This window comes from Tachysurus fulvidraco, chromosome 9, assembly GCF_022655615.1.
Source record: "Tachysurus fulvidraco isolate hzauxx_2018 chromosome 9, HZAU_PFXX_2.0, whole genome shotgun sequence".
Classification (NCBI taxonomy): Eukaryota; Metazoa; Chordata; class Actinopteri; order Siluriformes; family Bagridae; genus Tachysurus; species Tachysurus fulvidraco.
Genome location: NC_062526.1, coordinates 16885502 through 16903304, shown reverse-complemented (window position 1 = coordinate 16903304; position 17803 = coordinate 16885502). Strand labels below are relative to the sequence as shown.

At 35.1% G+C, this 17803-nt stretch overlaps 3 protein-coding genes and 1 pseudogene across 5 annotated transcripts; 3 read left to right on the top strand and 1 right to left on the bottom strand.

Moving 5' to 3' along the window:
* Positions 1–699: 699 nt before the first annotated feature.
* Positions 700–2057, top strand: LOC113639255 (glutamyl-tRNA(Gln) amidotransferase subunit C, mitochondrial-like; the record flags this gene model as incomplete). Its single annotated transcript, XM_027140999.2, has 3 exons — positions 700–893; positions 1242–1345; positions 1993–2057. Coding segments are annotated over 3 exons (360 nt in total), but the record flags the coding sequence as incomplete, so codon positions are not given.
* A 1209-nt stretch (positions 2058–3266) lies between these two features.
* LOC113638678 (polyubiquitin 12-like) lies at positions 3267–6061 on the top strand. Of its 3 annotated transcripts, XM_047818083.1 has the most exons (4): positions 3309–3404; positions 3987–4086; positions 4182–4247; positions 4907–6061. In XM_047818083.1, exon 4 carries the CDS (start codon positions 4927–4929, stop codon positions 5398–5400), a length of 474 nt encoding a protein of 157 aa, XP_047674039.1. In that variant the 5' UTR covers positions 3309–3404; positions 3987–4086; positions 4182–4247; positions 4907–4926; the 3' UTR covers positions 5401–6061. The 3 variants fall into 3 exon arrangements, with proteins under 3 accessions (XP_026995876.2, XP_047674039.1, XP_026995887.2); XM_027140086.2 differs by having other exon boundaries at positions 3987–4247; XM_027140075.2 differs by lacking the exons at positions 3987–4086; positions 4182–4247 and having other exon boundaries at positions 3267–3404.
* A 2448-nt stretch (positions 6062–8509) lies between these two features.
* LOC113638799 lies at positions 8510–9164 on the top strand (annotated as a pseudogene).
* A 2631-nt stretch (positions 9165–11795) lies between these two features.
* Positions 11796–16113, bottom strand: LOC113638640 (H-2 class I histocompatibility antigen, alpha chain-like). The gene is made up of 5 exons (XM_027140002.2): positions 15823–16113; positions 14259–14534; positions 13505–13777; positions 12693–12974; positions 11796–12606 (listed from the first exon to the last, which is right to left on the bottom strand). The coding sequence occupies exons 1-5, from the start codon at positions 15887–15889 to the stop codon at positions 12431–12433; spliced, it is 1074 nt and encodes a 357-aa protein (XP_026995803.2). The 5' UTR covers positions 15890–16113; the 3' UTR covers positions 11796–12430.
* Between the last annotated feature and the right edge of the window lie 1690 nt (positions 16114–17803).

Here is a 17803-nt window from a genome sequence, read left to right as displayed (position 1 = left end):
TCACTGTAGCAGTTAATTACTGGTTAACTGATGGGACATGAAAATAAATAAATAAATAAATCTCATACCTTACTGTAAAAAAAGCTTTATTGAAGCAGCAGAGTGAATCCTTGTTGCAGACCGAACTCACAAATACTGGGAAGAAATGTAACCTGTAGCTTAGCAGAAAAACTCGAACAAAAGCTACACAGAAATAACAATAGACTGACTTAATTTTAATAAATTTTATGTTCATAAACACAAGTTTAGGAGAATCTTTTGTGTAGCCTGCTAAAGTATATCAATCTTATAAAAAAAAACCTGAACCTTCACTAGGTGTTGTAGCCTGATTAACTTTAGCTTATCGCTGCTTACGGCACTGTCATTATTTCTGAAGTCTTCTGTGCTTTAGAGCATTTTGTTGCATCTGTCTGATACATGTAGAGTTTACAGTATGAAATATCAATTTAATATGTTAAAATACTCTCTACTCTACTGTAGAGCTACTCCTCCTAACACTACGCTCTTACTGTCATAACAGTTTTGAATGGCTTTATATCCTTTATAGTGGGAAAATCTGGATTTTACCCAAGATAGCGTAAATAAACTATAATAACTGAAGGAAATTTAAATAGTATCTCTAGATACTTGATATGTATCTAAAAAAAATTTTTAAATCCATCCCTGTTTATCTAGATATCATTGATATTGTAGATATAACATTTTGTGTTTTCTTGTTTTGTTCTACAGCCTATCTCTCTGGACCTTGTGGATAAGTTGGAGAGACTTGCTCTTGTAGACTTTGGCAGCCAGGAAGGTGTTGAGTGTCTGGAGAAATCCATCTGCTTCGCTGATCAGATCCATGTCGTTGGCACGGACGGTGTGGAACCAATGGATTCTGTTCTAGAGGACAGGTGTGAGTGTGTGCGTGTGTGTGTGTGTGTGCGTGTGTGTGTGTGTGTGTGTGTGTGTGTGTGTGTGTGTGTGTGTGTGTGTGTGTGTGTGTGTGTGTGTGTGTGTGTGTGTGTGTGTGTTTGTGTGTTATATATATTTCAGGCACCAAGCAATAACAACAAATTTAAAAAAAGTGTGTGTCAGTAAAAGAGATTTCCTTGGAAAGTCACATTGATTCAGATTCATGTAATGGCTCAATATCAGTATCTTTTAAATAAATTAAAATTTGTTGCTATTATTATTATAGTATTATTTTGTGATAAGTATGATAAGGCACAGATCCAAGAGAGTTTGTCTTTGTGTCTTAGAGCTTTGTATCTGAGAGAAGACACAGTAACTGAGGGAAACTGCACAGAGGAACTTCTTCGACGCTCCAGAATCACAGAGGAGGAATATTTTGTAGCACCTCCAGGTCAGCAAACTAAACTCAAACACACACACACACATACACACACACACACACACACACACACACACACACACACACACACACACACACACACACACACACACACACACACACACACACACACACACACACACACACACACAGGTTCATTTTCAAGCCATATGTTCTCTTATGCTAAACTTATTTATCTCACATTAGAGCTTTACTGTATGTGCTTAGAAAAGAGAAATATCAGAAAAAGTCAGGAAAGATTTAGGAGTTATAAACAAGATGATGATAAAATATCCAAATACAAAGAGGTGAAATTTGTAAGTTAAATCTTAATTATTTAAGTGCTGACTTAATAATCTTGAGGTAATCTTGGAATTTCTGGACAAATGCAACAGATCCGTTATTTTCTGGTGTTGTGTTTTGATTTCCTTTCTGAAGCCACCTACTGGCACCGTCTCCATTGTGCAATAACAGTCCCAGCTCAGGAATCTCTTGCGTGGATCGTTTAAACTGGAATTCCCCTTCACGTCACCGTTACCTTTACACCTAATTTCACTTTCCTTTCTCCAGCACACCTGTAAAATACACAAAGCAGAAACCAACTGTGCTGCTGGCAGTAATAATTTAGGCAGTAAACACTTCCCTTTCTTCTCCAATAGGAAACATCCCTCTTCCGAAGAGAGAGCAGCGAACCACCATGCTGAAGCACTCAGAGCTCTGAGATCAAAAATATCCAGTGAGACAAACTGTTCCAATAAACATGTTCCTACTTAATCTTACTGCTCTATACATTAACACACATGATCACTGATTAAGTTTTAGTTATTACTTTATACAGATCAGGTTCAGGGTGAATGTGGAGTTGATCACTGACCTTCTTAGCACAGATTTATGTCAAAAAACACATAATAATAATAATAATAATAATAATAATAATAATAATAATAATAATAATAATAATAATAATAATAATAATAATATAACACAAAAGATGAAGGAAATTACATAATAAAATGTCACCTTTTTATTCCAGCCATAGAGCTTTTCCTTTTCTTTTCCTGAAATTCATACTCCAGAGCACGTTATGTCCTAGCTGACTTCTGATTAATATTTTCCAATTGATCCATCTAAAGTTTAATTTAATAATAATTATGACTACGGAGTAACTTTTCACTAATCTCACAGTTACCAGAAATAACTTTCTGACCTTTAGGCATTTTTGTTTAGCAGTAATATGAACTGACACACGTGTGAAAGATTACCTGACAATAAATGAGTCATTAACATGAAGAATGTTTTTAAGAATAGATCAGCATGATCCCAAAAGCTATGAAGCCAGCATGTTTACTACTGTTACTTACCCTGCTTGTAAGTAAATATCTCTAGATATGAACAGATGAAGTGCTGCTAGGGGTCAGATTTTCATGTATAATGTACATGTTTTCATTTAAATATAGTTAGTACACTAACACACAACTATATTATTCACTTTTTAATGATGTATATACAGGGCTGGATATTATTACTGTTATTATTATTATTATTATTATTATTATTATTATTATTATTATTATTATTATTGCTATTATTGTTATTATTTATTGCTGTTGTTGTTGCTGTAAACAAAAGGTGGATAACTTTTATTATGTTCAAAAATGAAGACTAAAACCATTTTAATGCCTTTTCATGCACAGAAATAGTGAAAATAGCATTTATTATCGTCTCGTTTAGTTCAGTCTGAGGTACAAAGAAACGTCCAGTTAATGAACAACAGAAAGTGTTTTGTTTATGTTTCTGCCTCTGATGATGTCCGAAAATCGAAAGTGAGAATCTGCATTAAACCTCGGAAAGCAAAACCTAACGGAGGGCGGGCTGTGCTTCTCTTCTATTGGTTAGAGACATGTGCACTCGCTCATTTCCCATTGGTCGTCATGCTGATAATGGGCGTGTCTGTTAGACTATATTAGGACCCGCGGTCAGCTGTAGGGGGCGTTGTCTGGGTTTGTATCTGATGCTCGAGGACGTAAAGAGAAAAAGACATTTGAGGACAAATACATCACCTGTAAAGGAGGTAAGTTTAACTTGGTTTCAAATATTGTACTTTTAAATAATATGCGCGGTTCACAATGAGAGCAGCTGAATAAACTTATTATGATGGCAAATGATCAGTGATAAAATATGAAAGAAAAAGTTTTCTGAATGTTTGAGCTGAAGGTAAAAAATGTAATAGAAGGTTATAACTATCATTAATAGCAAAAGTGTCTTTTGCTCCTTTTCAGTAACTGTAGCTTTCCTTATCACCGTGTGAAATGGTTATCTTCCTACTGTATATAAAACTCCACTTGGAAATATAGATTTAATGCACCATAACATATTTATGGTGCATAATTTAAGTGTAATTATCTTTTAGAGCCACATCATATATACATACATACTTTCACAATAAAGGTGATAAAAAGTGTACAATTGAGAGTACCATCCGGGTTCCAGCCCCAAGTGTACACGACATAGCTGTAAACTCTGCTGGCAGACATTTTACATCTATGCCACTTGACTTGATTGATCTAGTTTATGTTTCATTACTTCCATGTTCAAAATACACTAATTTCAGTTTTATATCGTTGGGGATCTGGTAATTAATTCATGTGGTTAGCGTTACAGACATCCCAAGTGTCCCGGAAGTTCCGGGAGTCTCCCGCATATTGATAGCGGCTCCCTGATGCCCGCAAATGAGTTAAAATCCCCGGAATCTAGAGCGAGCGAGCAAGAGCGCGCATGCGCGACAGAGACTGCGCTCCAAACCTTGTAGCGCGCGCACGGCAGAGAGGGAGGGGGAGCGAGAGGCCTTGCGTGCTAATGCGTGTGCCTCATTAATCGCATGCAAGACAGAGAGCTTCCAGATTGGCTTGTTTCGGTAAGTCAACCAATCAATTGTCAGTGTGTGCGGGCTTTTATCTCTTCTCCCGAACCAAATTAATCAGTGTGTCTAGAAACAGGAGCGCCATTATGGCCCATGGCAGAGGGAGAGAGCCCAAAAAACAAAAGTATAAGAGACATTTTATGCCAGACTACACGAACGTGTCCCCCTGTCTTACAAGCGTTAAACATAATGACAATGTTGCACGCTGTACAGTTTGTAACAGTGACTTCAGCATTGCCCATGGCGGGGTAAATGATTGGAAAACACATGTTGCCATGACTTCAACAAGTTTCTGCTCATGTGCACATTTTTCAGGCCGGCTAGTCAAACTCCTTAGACCTGTTTAAAGTTGCAATGGAATATAAATAAAAGCAGTTTACGTAAATAGTATAAGCAGCTTATATAAATAGTAAAAGTGATGTGCACAGTGTGTGTGTGTGTGTGTGTGTGTGTGTGTGTGTGTGTGTGTGTGTGTGTGTGTGTGTGTGTGTGTGTGTGTGTTGGAATACCTCCCTGAAAATACTTTTTCAGGTTGGGATGTCTGGTGTTATAATCATATGATTGGTGCTCATAAGCTTCCATTAGCCTTGTAACGTAAGGGCAAAAAGTTTCTTAAATGACACTAATCTGATTTTTATTTTTATTTTGCAAAGGTCATTAAGAAGAGGATATTATGGAGCTCATCATCAAAGTCCTGAGTGGGGAAACAAAGACCGTGCAAGTGAATCCAGGTGACACAATTGGTGCACTAAAGCAAAAAGTCGCCCAAATCTTTAATGCAAGACCTTCACGGCTGAAGCTTTCTGTCACCAATGGGTGTGTCGTGCAGCTGGACAATGACCAGGAGACTGTGAGCAGTTATGGTCTGAGTTCAGGGGCCACGGTGATGCTGCTGATCTCCAATTCTCCCGTGCCGCTTCAGGTGTTTGTGAAGAATGAGAAGGGACAGACGAAGACATATGACGTCACTGATGATGAAACCGTTGATCAGTTGATGAAAAAGGTACGCCAAAAAGAAGGAGCACCAGAGGACCAGCAGCGGCTGATCTACAGCGGTCGACAGCTCGACTCTGGCAGGAGGCTGCAGGATTACGGCATTGTTTCTGGAAGCACCATTCATATGACCCTCCGTCTGCGTGGAGGCTGATGGGACAGAAACACTTAAGGCTGATGGGACTCATTTTAGTCTAAAAAATTTAATTTAATGTGATTCTTCTGTAATGTCTGTTACTTTCTAATTGCACTCAATTGATTCTCCTTGTTAGATAGTGTTTTTGAGTCATTTTCTGCAGTGTTCTTTCCTATTCCAGTATCCAATATTCTTCCAATATTCATACAATTGTATTACATTTGCTTGCTTCAACAGTTGCATTTTTGCTTTTAGAATGATTAATTAGCACATAGTAGAAATAATTTAAGAATAATGTAAAAAATGTGATAGTTTATTTTATTATGGGTCTTATTTAGTAAATTCAATTAATTTCTATTTAAATACAAATATTTATTAAAATGGCTAAATTTCTTTGCCTTGATTTTTTTTTTTTTTGATCTTATATTAGTTAACATATACTTTTTTTTTTTTTAATCTAGAAAGTTCAGGTTTATTACTCAGTGACATGAAACTAACAGTAAGTACAGAATAATAAGACATCCAATGTGTCCTAGTGAGTAAAAGATTCACCAAAAGTTTAACACACACAAATCTCAGAAATTTTGAAATTTAAACCTGCATCTGAATTTCTGTAAAACTGCTTGCAGATTCTATTGATTGTCAAAAGTGCAATACAAATAAAAATTAATTGAATCAAGCTGAATTGAATTTTAACAACAGTATATATTCATAGTGGTGTTTTTATTAAAATATAGCTACATGTTATATTGGTCTATATCAACAGTTCCCAAAGTGGGGGTCGGAGTTGGGAGCGGGGGGGTCGCAAGATGATTTACAGAAACGTTTTATTTATTTATTTTTTTCTATTTATTTATGTATTTTATTATTATTATTTTTTTTTTTAATACATTAAAAAAGGTTGTAATCATCAGCAGTCTAGTATTGGGGTCGCGGTCTGAAAAGTTTGCGAACCCCTGGTCTACCACCCGTTTCGAATGTTATCACACTATTGAATGGATGTTATCAGTGGTTAATGGGCCCATCGATATGGTCCAGTAGGGCTACAGTATATGAGCAAACATTAACATGTCTCAACAATTTTTGTGGCTATATTAACACTAACAATAAATGTACTGTTCTACTGTATATGAACAAAGAGCTTGGCCTCACACTAAATAAAGCAGGAGCCAACCTTGAAATTGCAACTAATGTAATTTTCCTGCCTACAACTGAAACAAAAACCAAAAACCTTGCTTTATCAACTCGAAACTTGGGGTAGTCTTCTCAACTGCCAGTGCATTTCATGTTTACAGAGTTAAGTCAAGTCATCTTGGCTCCTCACACTGTGAAGAGTTTAAAGTTAAATGAGTTTATAGCAGTGTCGGCTTTAGATCAATAAAAATACACACACTGTACTTGGTTAAATCTATAACACTGACCACACTAATCTCTGTTTTGAGCAGATAATCATCATCATTTGACTTATCACTTATGTTAGCTGACTTGCTAGTTGCTAAGCTACCTGCTATTGCCTGATATTGTTGCTTTGATGAGAATTGTCTTCAAAATGTTGACGTAGGAAAGAATTAATAGACATGAAGGCTTAACATTATAAAAATATCCTATTTGTTTGCTCTGACATAATTTATGAAACTTATGTTAAAATGTTGTTATTGCGGTATATATTAGACCTCAGGATCACCACCAAAAACACACCATTTAAAACAACATTGTTTCTGTCTAAAAACATATTGTGATGATTTATGCATTTTGTTAGCATTACGTTAAGCTTTTATTGTCCTTCGAATTTCAGTACAAAATGAAATACATTTCAAAATTGAAAACACAGCTCATTAAGAAGTGGATATGATGAAACTCATCATCAATGGGGAAACTCACTCATCCTGAGTGGGGAAACGTGGACATGAATGTGAATCCAACTGCCACAATTGGTGAACACAAGCAACAAACCGCCCCAATTTTTAAAGCAAAACCTTCACAGCTGAAGCTTTCTATTACCAGGGGATGAAACCTACAGCTGGATCATGACCAGAAGATAGTATGAGAATGAGGTCTGAGTTCAGGATCCACTGTGATGATCATCACGAGCACCATGGAGTTTTCCTTTCTTCATAAAGTCCCAGTTATAATGGACTTCTATGAAATGGAAACTGAGTCTGGGATGTGGGAGTATAAATAAATCATCCGAATAAAAGAAGGTATTTAGGTCCTGGTTAAAGGAGTTTAACACACGTTATGAATAATATCAACAGACAAAATCAATATCTGTAACAAAAGGGAGCAGACTGGAATCAGTCTGAGGTAAGAAAAAAAACAAAAAAACAACAACAACAAACTACCCCATAAAAACATCTGAAATTGTCAGATAACTTCAGAACACCAAGTAATACTAGTAATATTAGTCAAGCAACACATACTAAACTAAATATATATAAATATCTGAAAAAAATCACCAGTATATACATATGTGTATAGTATATTTATATACTATACACATATGTATATGTGTATAGTATATATGTGTATAGTATAATGAGCCTCAGTTGGGTTAGGTTCTGGGAAAAAAAGGATACTGAGCACACATAAGTGCATCATTCACTCAAAGGTATGTTATTCTTAATTTCTTTAATGTGTACTTGAAAAAATAAATAGAAATTCTAAAAATGTTAAATATGTATTTTTTAGATAAATTTAAACAGTCATTAATGCAAAGTAAAATAAAGCTGACTGACCTTCATTTGTGTGTTCAATAATAATGTATTATTAATTTAATGGTTTTATAGAACAAAATAGTTATTTTATAGGTTGTATAGATGCTTGGAGTGTGTTCTGTTTCTTCTGTTTAATGTTGATAAATCTAATTCTAATCTAATAAAAAGTAAATACTTAGCTTAACATCACAATAATTAATATAATAATTAAATAATAATTATTTAAATGCATACATAAAAATGTAGAACTATTTGTGCAATGCTAAACATTGCTAATAATATTACATGACTTGTTATTTACATTTGTCTCATAGCTTCAGTAAAAAGATCATGAAACTATATTTCTGGCTTATTGATGATATGTCAAGTAGAATATTAGAATTTTTTTTTTTTTTTTACACACAGGTCATCAATAGGGGAAAACAATGGAACTCATCATCAAAGGCATAAATGGAACAACGCAGCTTGTGAATGTGCTGCCAAGTACCACCATTGGTGAACTGAAACAGCATATTGCCCCTCACTTTGGGGCAAGAGCCTCACACCTGAAGCTTTCAGCCCTCAGTGGTCAGATCCTGGACAATGATCAGATGACCGTGAGCCAATACAGTTTGAATTCAGGATCCATTGTGATGCTCCTGATCTCCACAAGCCCCATGCCCTTTCAGGTGTTCGTGAAGAATGAGAAGGGACAGATGAGGACATACGACATCACTGATGAAGAGACCGTTGATTAGTTGATGACGAATATCTACCAGAAAGAGCGAACACCAGTGGACCAGCAGCGGCTGATCTACAATGGCCAACAGCTCCAGTGTGGCAATAAACTGCAGGATTATGGCATTGGTCCAGAAAGTACCATTTATATGACCCTCCGTCTGCGTGGAGGCTGATGAGACAAAAACATCTGGACATCATTTTTGTCCTATTTAACACCACAGAACAAAATATTAAAATAATAATGATAATAATAATAGTAAAAGTACTGTGTATGTTGCATGATTGATTCAGTTACAACCAGCTAATTCTCATATTTAACCCCCAAGTAATCACATCTGAAAGCCTATTTATGTCTCTTTACTGACACACTTCTGCAGACAAATTTATTTATTGTTATTATTTATTATTTAATGACATCTGTATAACCATCTTTATAATATACATAATAATCTACCTTGTTGTTTAGTAACAAGACCAAAACATACTTTTGATTTTAAGTGGAAAATGTTGTAACTTAAATCTTGTACTCTTGCTTTTTGGTGTATTTTCTTACTGATAAATTCAAATAAAAATAATAATAAAACTCATATATACATGACTCCATTATGAGATTTTGTGATTAATGAAAAAAGTTTTATTGAACATTTAAGAATGTACACAATTTATAGAAGATATTATTTTTGTCTTGGTCAGCACATAAAGAAACAGTTACTTGTTTCTTGTACAGTAATAATGATGAATAAAATAAATATAAATATGACATCACAAATGACATAAAATCAGGAAATTGATCAGAAATATTTTGCTTTCATCTCTCTTGCTCTCTTTTTCTCTCTCTCTCTTTCTTTCTGACACACACACACACACACACACACACACACACACACACACACACACACACACACACACACACACACACACACACACACACACACACACACACACACACACACACACACACACACACACACACTGACATCTGCTGGACACTAAAAGACTCTTACAATTCTTTGTCAGCTACAATTGTAAACTTGAGTGAGTGTTTGGTGTAAAATAGAGCAGAAATTTCCACACAAATGTAATTTAGCAAGTTAACATTACCCAGATCTGTGCCACTTAACTACACATTTTTTATTACTATTATTATTATTATTATTATTATTATTATTATTATTATTATTATTATTATTATTATTATTATTATTATTATTAAAAGTGGAGATGTATAAGTTTATTCCACATATTGAATGTACCAGATACTTTTGTTCTCCAAAAACATGCCAGTTGTCCTGAATCCATCACTACAATACAGTCTGTGTCTTGAAACCGCAGTAAAATCCAGTGTGTGAGAGCTTTAATGTTTGTGCTGGTTGTGTCATGTGCAGTGGGAGAAATAGGTTTTAAAAAAGTTAAACATTTTTCAGTTTCAAAACAATTTATACAATTATTCACATGACAAACAAGATTTTAACTAAACAAAACTGCACAGAAAAAAATGTAGTGACAGAAAAAAATGAGTCCACATCTGAGTACAAGTAAACAAATGATTTATAACCAAGCTGAAGCTAAAGAATCATCTCATGATGTGTAATGTGTAAGGATCTTTTCACAACATGATTGTTGATCAGCAGATCAATGGCACTGATTGCTGACTGATTACTGACTCAAATGTTCCTATAAACAGCATCATGACCAAAAACAATAATTCTGTGTACAAATGATTTTCAAGGCAATAATAAAATGATTTTATAGCACCTACATTTTTCTTTTTGTTTTTGGTCGTTTCAGTCGTTATTTACTGTATTTTAAAAAGAGAATGTTTTAATATTTGTGTCTTTGTGTGTCTCTGACCTTCATCTCAAGGCATCAGAGATCCAGAAAAAATGCTGAAATTGACATTTTAAAACTGAAGTGCAGCAGAAATTCAGCTAGCGCTAATGTACAAATGCACTGGCTTTATTTTTCCTCCTAAAACATAGTATGTGGATTAAGATAAAGTCCACATGTACAACATTCAGATTCATATCATGTATTTTCTGTGTTTGGGTTTGTTTATATTTTTTGGATTTTTGGAGTCCAGTGGGGTTTAAAGTGGTGTTACGTCACTCTCAGGAGAATCTAAACAATCAAAGCAACTCAAACTGTTTTACTGATGAAACCAACACAATATGAATAAATTTTATTAATATGGTTTTTAGTAACCACAGAATATCAATAGAACATCAAATGATATTTAGAAAACTTTAAAATTGAATATATTATCACAAAATCTCTATTAACTGAATTCAGCAGCTGCATTTACACTTACTATACACTGAGTTTATTACATTAAGTTTTCTGAACTTATCTCTGTACTTTTACTTTTAACTAACTTTGGAGTACATAAAGCTAAATTAATGTCTATTACACCCTCCTCTAGGTTTTTCTATAAATATCTTAAAATAGTTTATGGTTCCCTGAATTCTATTAAGATAAGAAGTGTATAAAAAACAACTCTTATACTGAATAAAGTCATTAGTACAATTCAACACACTACGCTGTAGCTTAAATAGAACATGTAAATTGTCCAATAGGAAAGAAATTCTTTACAAAACTTTTGTATGCAGAAGTAGTAAAATCTTCTAAATGTATTCCCATGTCTGTTTTATGTTTAATATTAAATGTCGTTACACATCTTTTAAAAGTTAAATAAAAAAGTGCTAACCTGTGTGAGAAAGTACAGACTGCCTTAACCCAGATTCCAACTTCTGTTATGTGTTATTATGTTAAGGAGAACATATCCAGTAGTAAATGTTTTATTTAGTAATTAATACTTTTTTCTACATACTCCTTTAAAAAGGCTATTCAACTAAAAAAATATTTTTAAATGACTCATTTAATTGCTTCCCCAGTTTACCAATAATACACTTTAACTCTTTACTTTCCAATGACAAGCTCAGTAAGGCATTTAAATCTGTAAAGTACACATTAGAGTGCATATTAAGGTATTTCAGCAGGTTTTATTTATTGATTGATACTAGCACAATATTTATTTACAAGGCTTCCACAATCATCAGAAAAAAACAGAAGAAAACTATACAATATATTCATTTATACAAGTTTTTAAGTATTTATATAGAAGATTTTAAGCACCACATTTTCAGACCACATTTTTCTTCATCCCTCACAATCAAACACACATTTACATTTAGAGCATTTGTTATCCATAGCATTTGTTATCCATGAACTTACCCAGAGTGACGTACAAAAGTACTTTTTAGTCTCTAACATTGAATACTCTGGTTCACTAGGTTACAGCCTTAAGATACCATGAGCCTAAAACACTGTTCAAAGTTGTTGTTGTTGTTTTTTTTTTAATTTACAACTACAACAAACAGGGGAGAAAGTGCTAGTTGAAGTATTTTATACACACACCCCATACACACACAATACACAAACCCCACTGTTACACAATGCATTCTGGGGTGGAGCAGTAATGCAATACAAACTCTGTTGAACGTTATTATACACAGAAGAAGGAGAAAAATATGGCAGACACCAGCAGTAAAAATATAAAAATATTTTGTTTGTTGTTCCAGAATGAAAATGTTTTTACCCATTTGAGTTAAAATACCTTAGATATTGCAAGTGATGTGTTCACCAAATTTGTTGTCTTCTATTTTTAAACAAATCTGCCACCTTCCATCTTGCAAGCATAATTTTCCCATGACAATACTGTATAAAATGAAAATCAAGAAAGCCATAGAGAGAACCACGACTACACCAATGATGAATGCCATCGATCCTCCACCTGTTAAAGCAACACAGAGACTTTATTATCTGCTGCAGCAGGAAATCAGATTTATTGTTTCTACTGTATGTGGAGTTGATTAGGACCTTTTGGTACTTCTAGCACTAACTCCTTCTCCAAGCTACTGTGCTGAATCACACAGGTGTAGGTGTGTTTCTGCAGCTCCTCAGCTGGGACTTTCAGAATGCTTCTCTTCTGGAAGCTTCCATCCTGGTTGGGTAACGTCTCTCTGAGCTCCATGTCCTCATGCACATCTTCTCCGTCCTTTCTCCAGGTCATGTTCACTTCTTTGGGGAAGAAACTTGTAGCATGACACACCACCTCTGGAAGAGGTGAGTGTTTCTGGATCACTGACACTGAAGGAGGATCTGCAGAGACAAATAAATATTACAACATTCATTTTTAAACACAGTACATTAATAATTATTAAGATTAATTAGAATAATTAAGATGGAAACAAACATTAGAGAGAGCACTATTTATCCTGTACACCAGTGGTCATAATATTTGGTCAGATAACTATTTCTGGCTGCATTAAAACAACCTGCTGTTGCGCTACACAGCAAGCAATGAAAAAAGTGAAATATGAGAGAAATTAATGCAAGTGTTAAATCTGGTGTTATATAGTGACAATTCACACAATGATGAGGCCAAAATGAGAACTGGATATTTCCTGTAACAATTCAGCATTAGTGTCATGAATATAAATCACTTCAAAACATCATTTTGTCATTTCATTTTCTTAAAAAAAATTTGAAAAATAAATGTATATAAATGTTTGTGCAAATGTATGGGGGAAAATGGCAAATGGGGGTTTGTATTTTAATATTTCTATGTGTATGTAGGAGTGTGTTATAAGTGTACAGCTGTAGTTACTGCAACAGATCACACACTTTACCTATCCTCTCCAGAGTCTCTCTGCCATAAGAAACAAACTTCTTTAATTGATCGATACACTCGTATGTCAGCTGTGTTGTCCAATATTTAGCCTTTTCTCCTTCAGGATCCCACTCCTTTATAAAGATCTCAGCTTTATTATTATTTACAGTCCAGGTTTCAGTGTTCAGATCCAGACTGATGAAATCTACTCCATCATAACCAAACTGATTATGTCCTCCAGTGGTGCCACTATCAAGCTCACAGCCACACATCCTTTGTAGCGTATGAACTCCTGCACACATGCACACACACACAACGCACATACTACTTAGTGTGCTTAATGCACATTAAGTAGAATGTCTAACTAAAAAGAACATCAAAAGGGGCACAGAGAAACTACATAATGTGACAGAGTGCAGTTTAAGACAAAGCTGAAGCATTGATGTCTCTCATGATATAATTATCTACTGCTGTTTCCTTAATATTTCAGAAGCAGTGGTGTACTACAGCAACTACTATCAAACTTTATTTTGCACATCAGTAGTGTCCTCTGATTATGTGTGGTTTCGCATTAAATCATGAAATGATGTATGAAAGTATTACATACAGAGCTGTTTCACCAGCCACCAACACAACTGCCACCAAATCCCACACATTTATTTCAGAGTTCGTCCTTAACAGGGCATTTATAGCAAAGTCTCTTTCTCATTAAAAGATCAGCAGCTGAGAACACACACTCAAATAATGCACAGAGTAAATGTGTGTGTGTTTACCAGTAGTCTGATTAAAGCGATGCATTAATGTAGTCTTATCGACTTTGTAGTCTTCCTGATCATTCTGCATTCGCTCAGTCTCTCTGTTCCAGTATTTTGGATCGTCAGCGCTGAACTTCTGTATCCACTCCGTCTTTGGGATCATCTTCCTGATGTTACTGTCATAATACACAGACTGCTCTTCATCCACCAGAACAACAGCAATGAACTCTGGGACATTAATTCCTGATGTGAGTGCAGTGTAGAGGTACTGCAGAGCGTGTGTGTCTGTGAAAGCTATAAAAAAAAATTTTTATTTAAGCATCTATGACAAAAACTCAAAATCCTTCACAGTTTTGTATTACATATAATTAGCATTTCTCATTTCATTTACTATCATTTCATTAAAATTAAAACACTAATATTTTTAAAGCCCATTTCCTGTTACCTGTTTGTGCTTAGACAGTTACTGACTATTACCATGTGTCCTATAATTTATCATAGATGTGAAAAATGGGTCACATCAAACAATGTACCGTGGAATCTGGACAAACTTTACTGTTTCTGCAGTGTGACATAAATTCAGATCTCATCACCATTACAACCCTGTTCAGGATATCAACATTTCCTTCACAAATTATGAGTATCTTAATATGAAGACCAAATTGTCTCCTAACAACTGGTGAATAAAGATGAGCATTAAAATATGTTCGATTAGAATTTACATATAGGTGTGACGATTGACGATTAGGTCAAATCAGATGAGGTACACCAGAATTACATTACACCTTCTCTCTAAACAGTGTATATCCTGCAGAATTGAATAATCATGTCTAGATGTCAGTTGTGCACAGAGGCATGTTGTAACTGTGTGTTAGAACTTACACCACTATTAAAATAATCTGTGCTATCAGGGCCAGATCTAGCTAATTACATACTGTAAGGGTGAGATGGTATGAATAATACTGTTGGTGGGCAATCAGTGGTAGTGGTCCCTACACCTAATCCAGTAAATAAGTCAGCATGTACTGTAGCTAGAAGCATAACACGCTGTAAGTGAGTCTAACTGAGTAGCATGAGGCAAGTGGTGAGAAATTATTCTGTGCTAAAGTAATCAGTTAAAGTTAGAAAATTAGAAATCATGCTGGTATTTTTTGTTATTTTTCTGTTTACTAAAAAAATTAAAACTCTGACTGGGTGGGCAAGACCCAAATTTGGGTGGTCTTAGCTCCCACCCCTGCTCACTGCTGCCACCAGCCCAGTGTGCAATTATGTGTAGGTAGTTTGTAGATTCACACAATTTTATGATATTAGGATAATGCTACAATTTAACCCTCAAATGTTACTATTCACTTCTATTCTTTCCCGGTAAATGCTGTTTTAATGTTTAATTCATAAACAAGACCAGATATTTGTACCAGACATTTGGAAAAAAAAGTGTTATGTTGTTCTCAGCCCCTTCAGTACGACGCGTTTTTAGTGAAAAACGCCCTTATTTGACAGAAGTGTAATGTGAAATCTGCATATTACTCAGCCGAAATCTACAAACATCAGCATAACATTTAGATTACATTTCTAAACTCACCTGCTAATGAAAGATGAACACAATATGTGAGAAAAATTAGAACTTTGTTATAGGTTCCGTCCTCCATCTTGCGTTTCCCCCAAAAAAGAAGCTAAACAAACAACTATTTCATATATTTCATAAATAAACTTAAAAAGTAAAATCCTAATGATAGGACGTTTTTAGTAACAAACTGGAGTGAAGGTGGCTAAGCATTCGACGATTTTTCAACAAGAACTGTTAAGTATTTAAAAGAACTGTTACAGTAAGTGTAACATTTTCAGTTTCTGTTCAGTCCCGAAGAAATGTCAAAATAAAGGTTTACACACACACGCACACAAACACACACACGCAAACGCACACAAACACGCACACAAACACGCACACAAACACACACACGCACACTACACTACACTACTAAAATTGATTCATAAACAAAAAAGAAATTGTCTCTGTTGCAAAGAGGAAAAATTAAGTTTATGTGTAACTGAAGATCTGAAAAATATTACTAGTTTGTAAAAATGGAAATATTCAATTCAAATCAAATTCATTTGTATAGCACTTGTAACAGTTGACATTGTCTCAAAGCAGCTTTACAGAACATAAACATAAAACAAAAGGTTAATATAAAGAATAATACAAGACAAAAATTCAAAATCAAGATTAATATTAGATATATTTAAATGTATTCGTATTTATCCCCAATGAGCAATTCTGAGGTGACTGTGGCAAGGAAAAACTCCCTTAAATGGTAAAGGAAGAAACCTTGAGAGGAGCCAGACCCAAAGGGGAACCCATCTTCATTTGAGTGACACTGGAGGTGTGAAAATGTAGAGCCTGACAGTCTATCCTCAAAGACCACATAGAGTTGGAAATAGATTATATGGAAACACTTTTGAAAACACCTCTCATGTATATATATAAATATTTAAATATTTTAAATAGGTGTATAGGTTAACCCTGTCACCTTCTGCCTGCAGTTACTGAGCAACTACCACTTCTTCCTGTCCTTCCATGTGTCACTTCTCAAGTGTGCTCATGCTGCACCCAGTGCGGTCAAACCATACACAGATCCCCTAACACAACTAGACAATGTAGGCCAACTCCAATACATCTTCAACTGGGAGGAGTACGGTCCTGAGGAGAGATTCTTAGTCAACATGATCGACATCTTGGACACTTCACTTGGACCCTTCACCCAGACCAGTAGTGCATTCAGTACCCCATAATGAGAAAGTGAAAACATAAGTATAGAGAACCTTTACTCAGTACTTAGTTGAAACACATTTGTTAGCAATTGCAACTTTTGGAGGTCTCTCCAGAGATGTTTAAAAAAAAATAATTTAAAGAATTTTAGTGTCAGGCTGCAACATAAGAAAAACTTTAAAAAGGGGTCTGAATACTTAGTGAAAGCACTGTTTTATAAAAATTACATACTCAGTTTGTTATCTGGTGTAATAAAATATTCAAGTGCAAATAAAGGTTATAAAATATCCATATTATGTTCGTTTCTAGCAATAAAACTTGTTCCATGTGTCCCATAAAGGGAGGAGTGTGGGGGGTCATACACAATGCTGTTGGCCTTTCAGATAAAAAAAAAAAAAAAGCTTCTTGAGATGCAGCATGTTGTGTAAATGTACAGGATAGAGGGAAGAGAGACTCCAATTATCTTCTCAGCTGTCCTCATTATCTGCTTGTGATCTGAGATGGTGCAGTTCCCAAACCAGACAGTGATGCAGCTGCTCAGAATGCTCTCAATGGTCCCTCTGTAGAATGTAGTCAGGATAACTGAGGGAGATGGGCTTATCTCAGCATTCATAAGAAGTAGAGAAGCTGCTGGGCTTTCTTGTTGATGGAGCTGGTGTTGAGTGACCAGGTGAAGTTCTCAACTAGATGAACACCAAGAAATTTTGTGCTCTTGATGATCTCTACAGATGATCTGTTGATTTTCAGCGGAGAGTGGTCGCTCTGTGCTCTCCTGAAGTCAACAACCATCTCTTAA

Coding starts and splice junctions, on each gene's coding strand:
- LOC113638678 (XM_027140075.2), top strand. CDS start 4,927: ATGGAGCTCATCATCAAAGTCCTGAGTGGGGAAACAAAGACCGTGCAA.
- LOC113638640 (XM_027140002.2), bottom strand. CDS start 15,889: ATGGAGGACGGAACCTATAACAAAGTTCTAATTTTTCTCACATATTGT. Junction 14,535..15,822: donor TGTTCATCTTTCATTAGCAG/GTGAGTTTAGAA, acceptor TTTTTTTTATAG/CTTTCACAGACACACACGCT. Junction 13,778..14,258: donor TCGCTTTAATCAGACTACTG/GTAAACACACAC, acceptor GCATGTGTGCAG/GAGTTCATACGCTACAAAGG.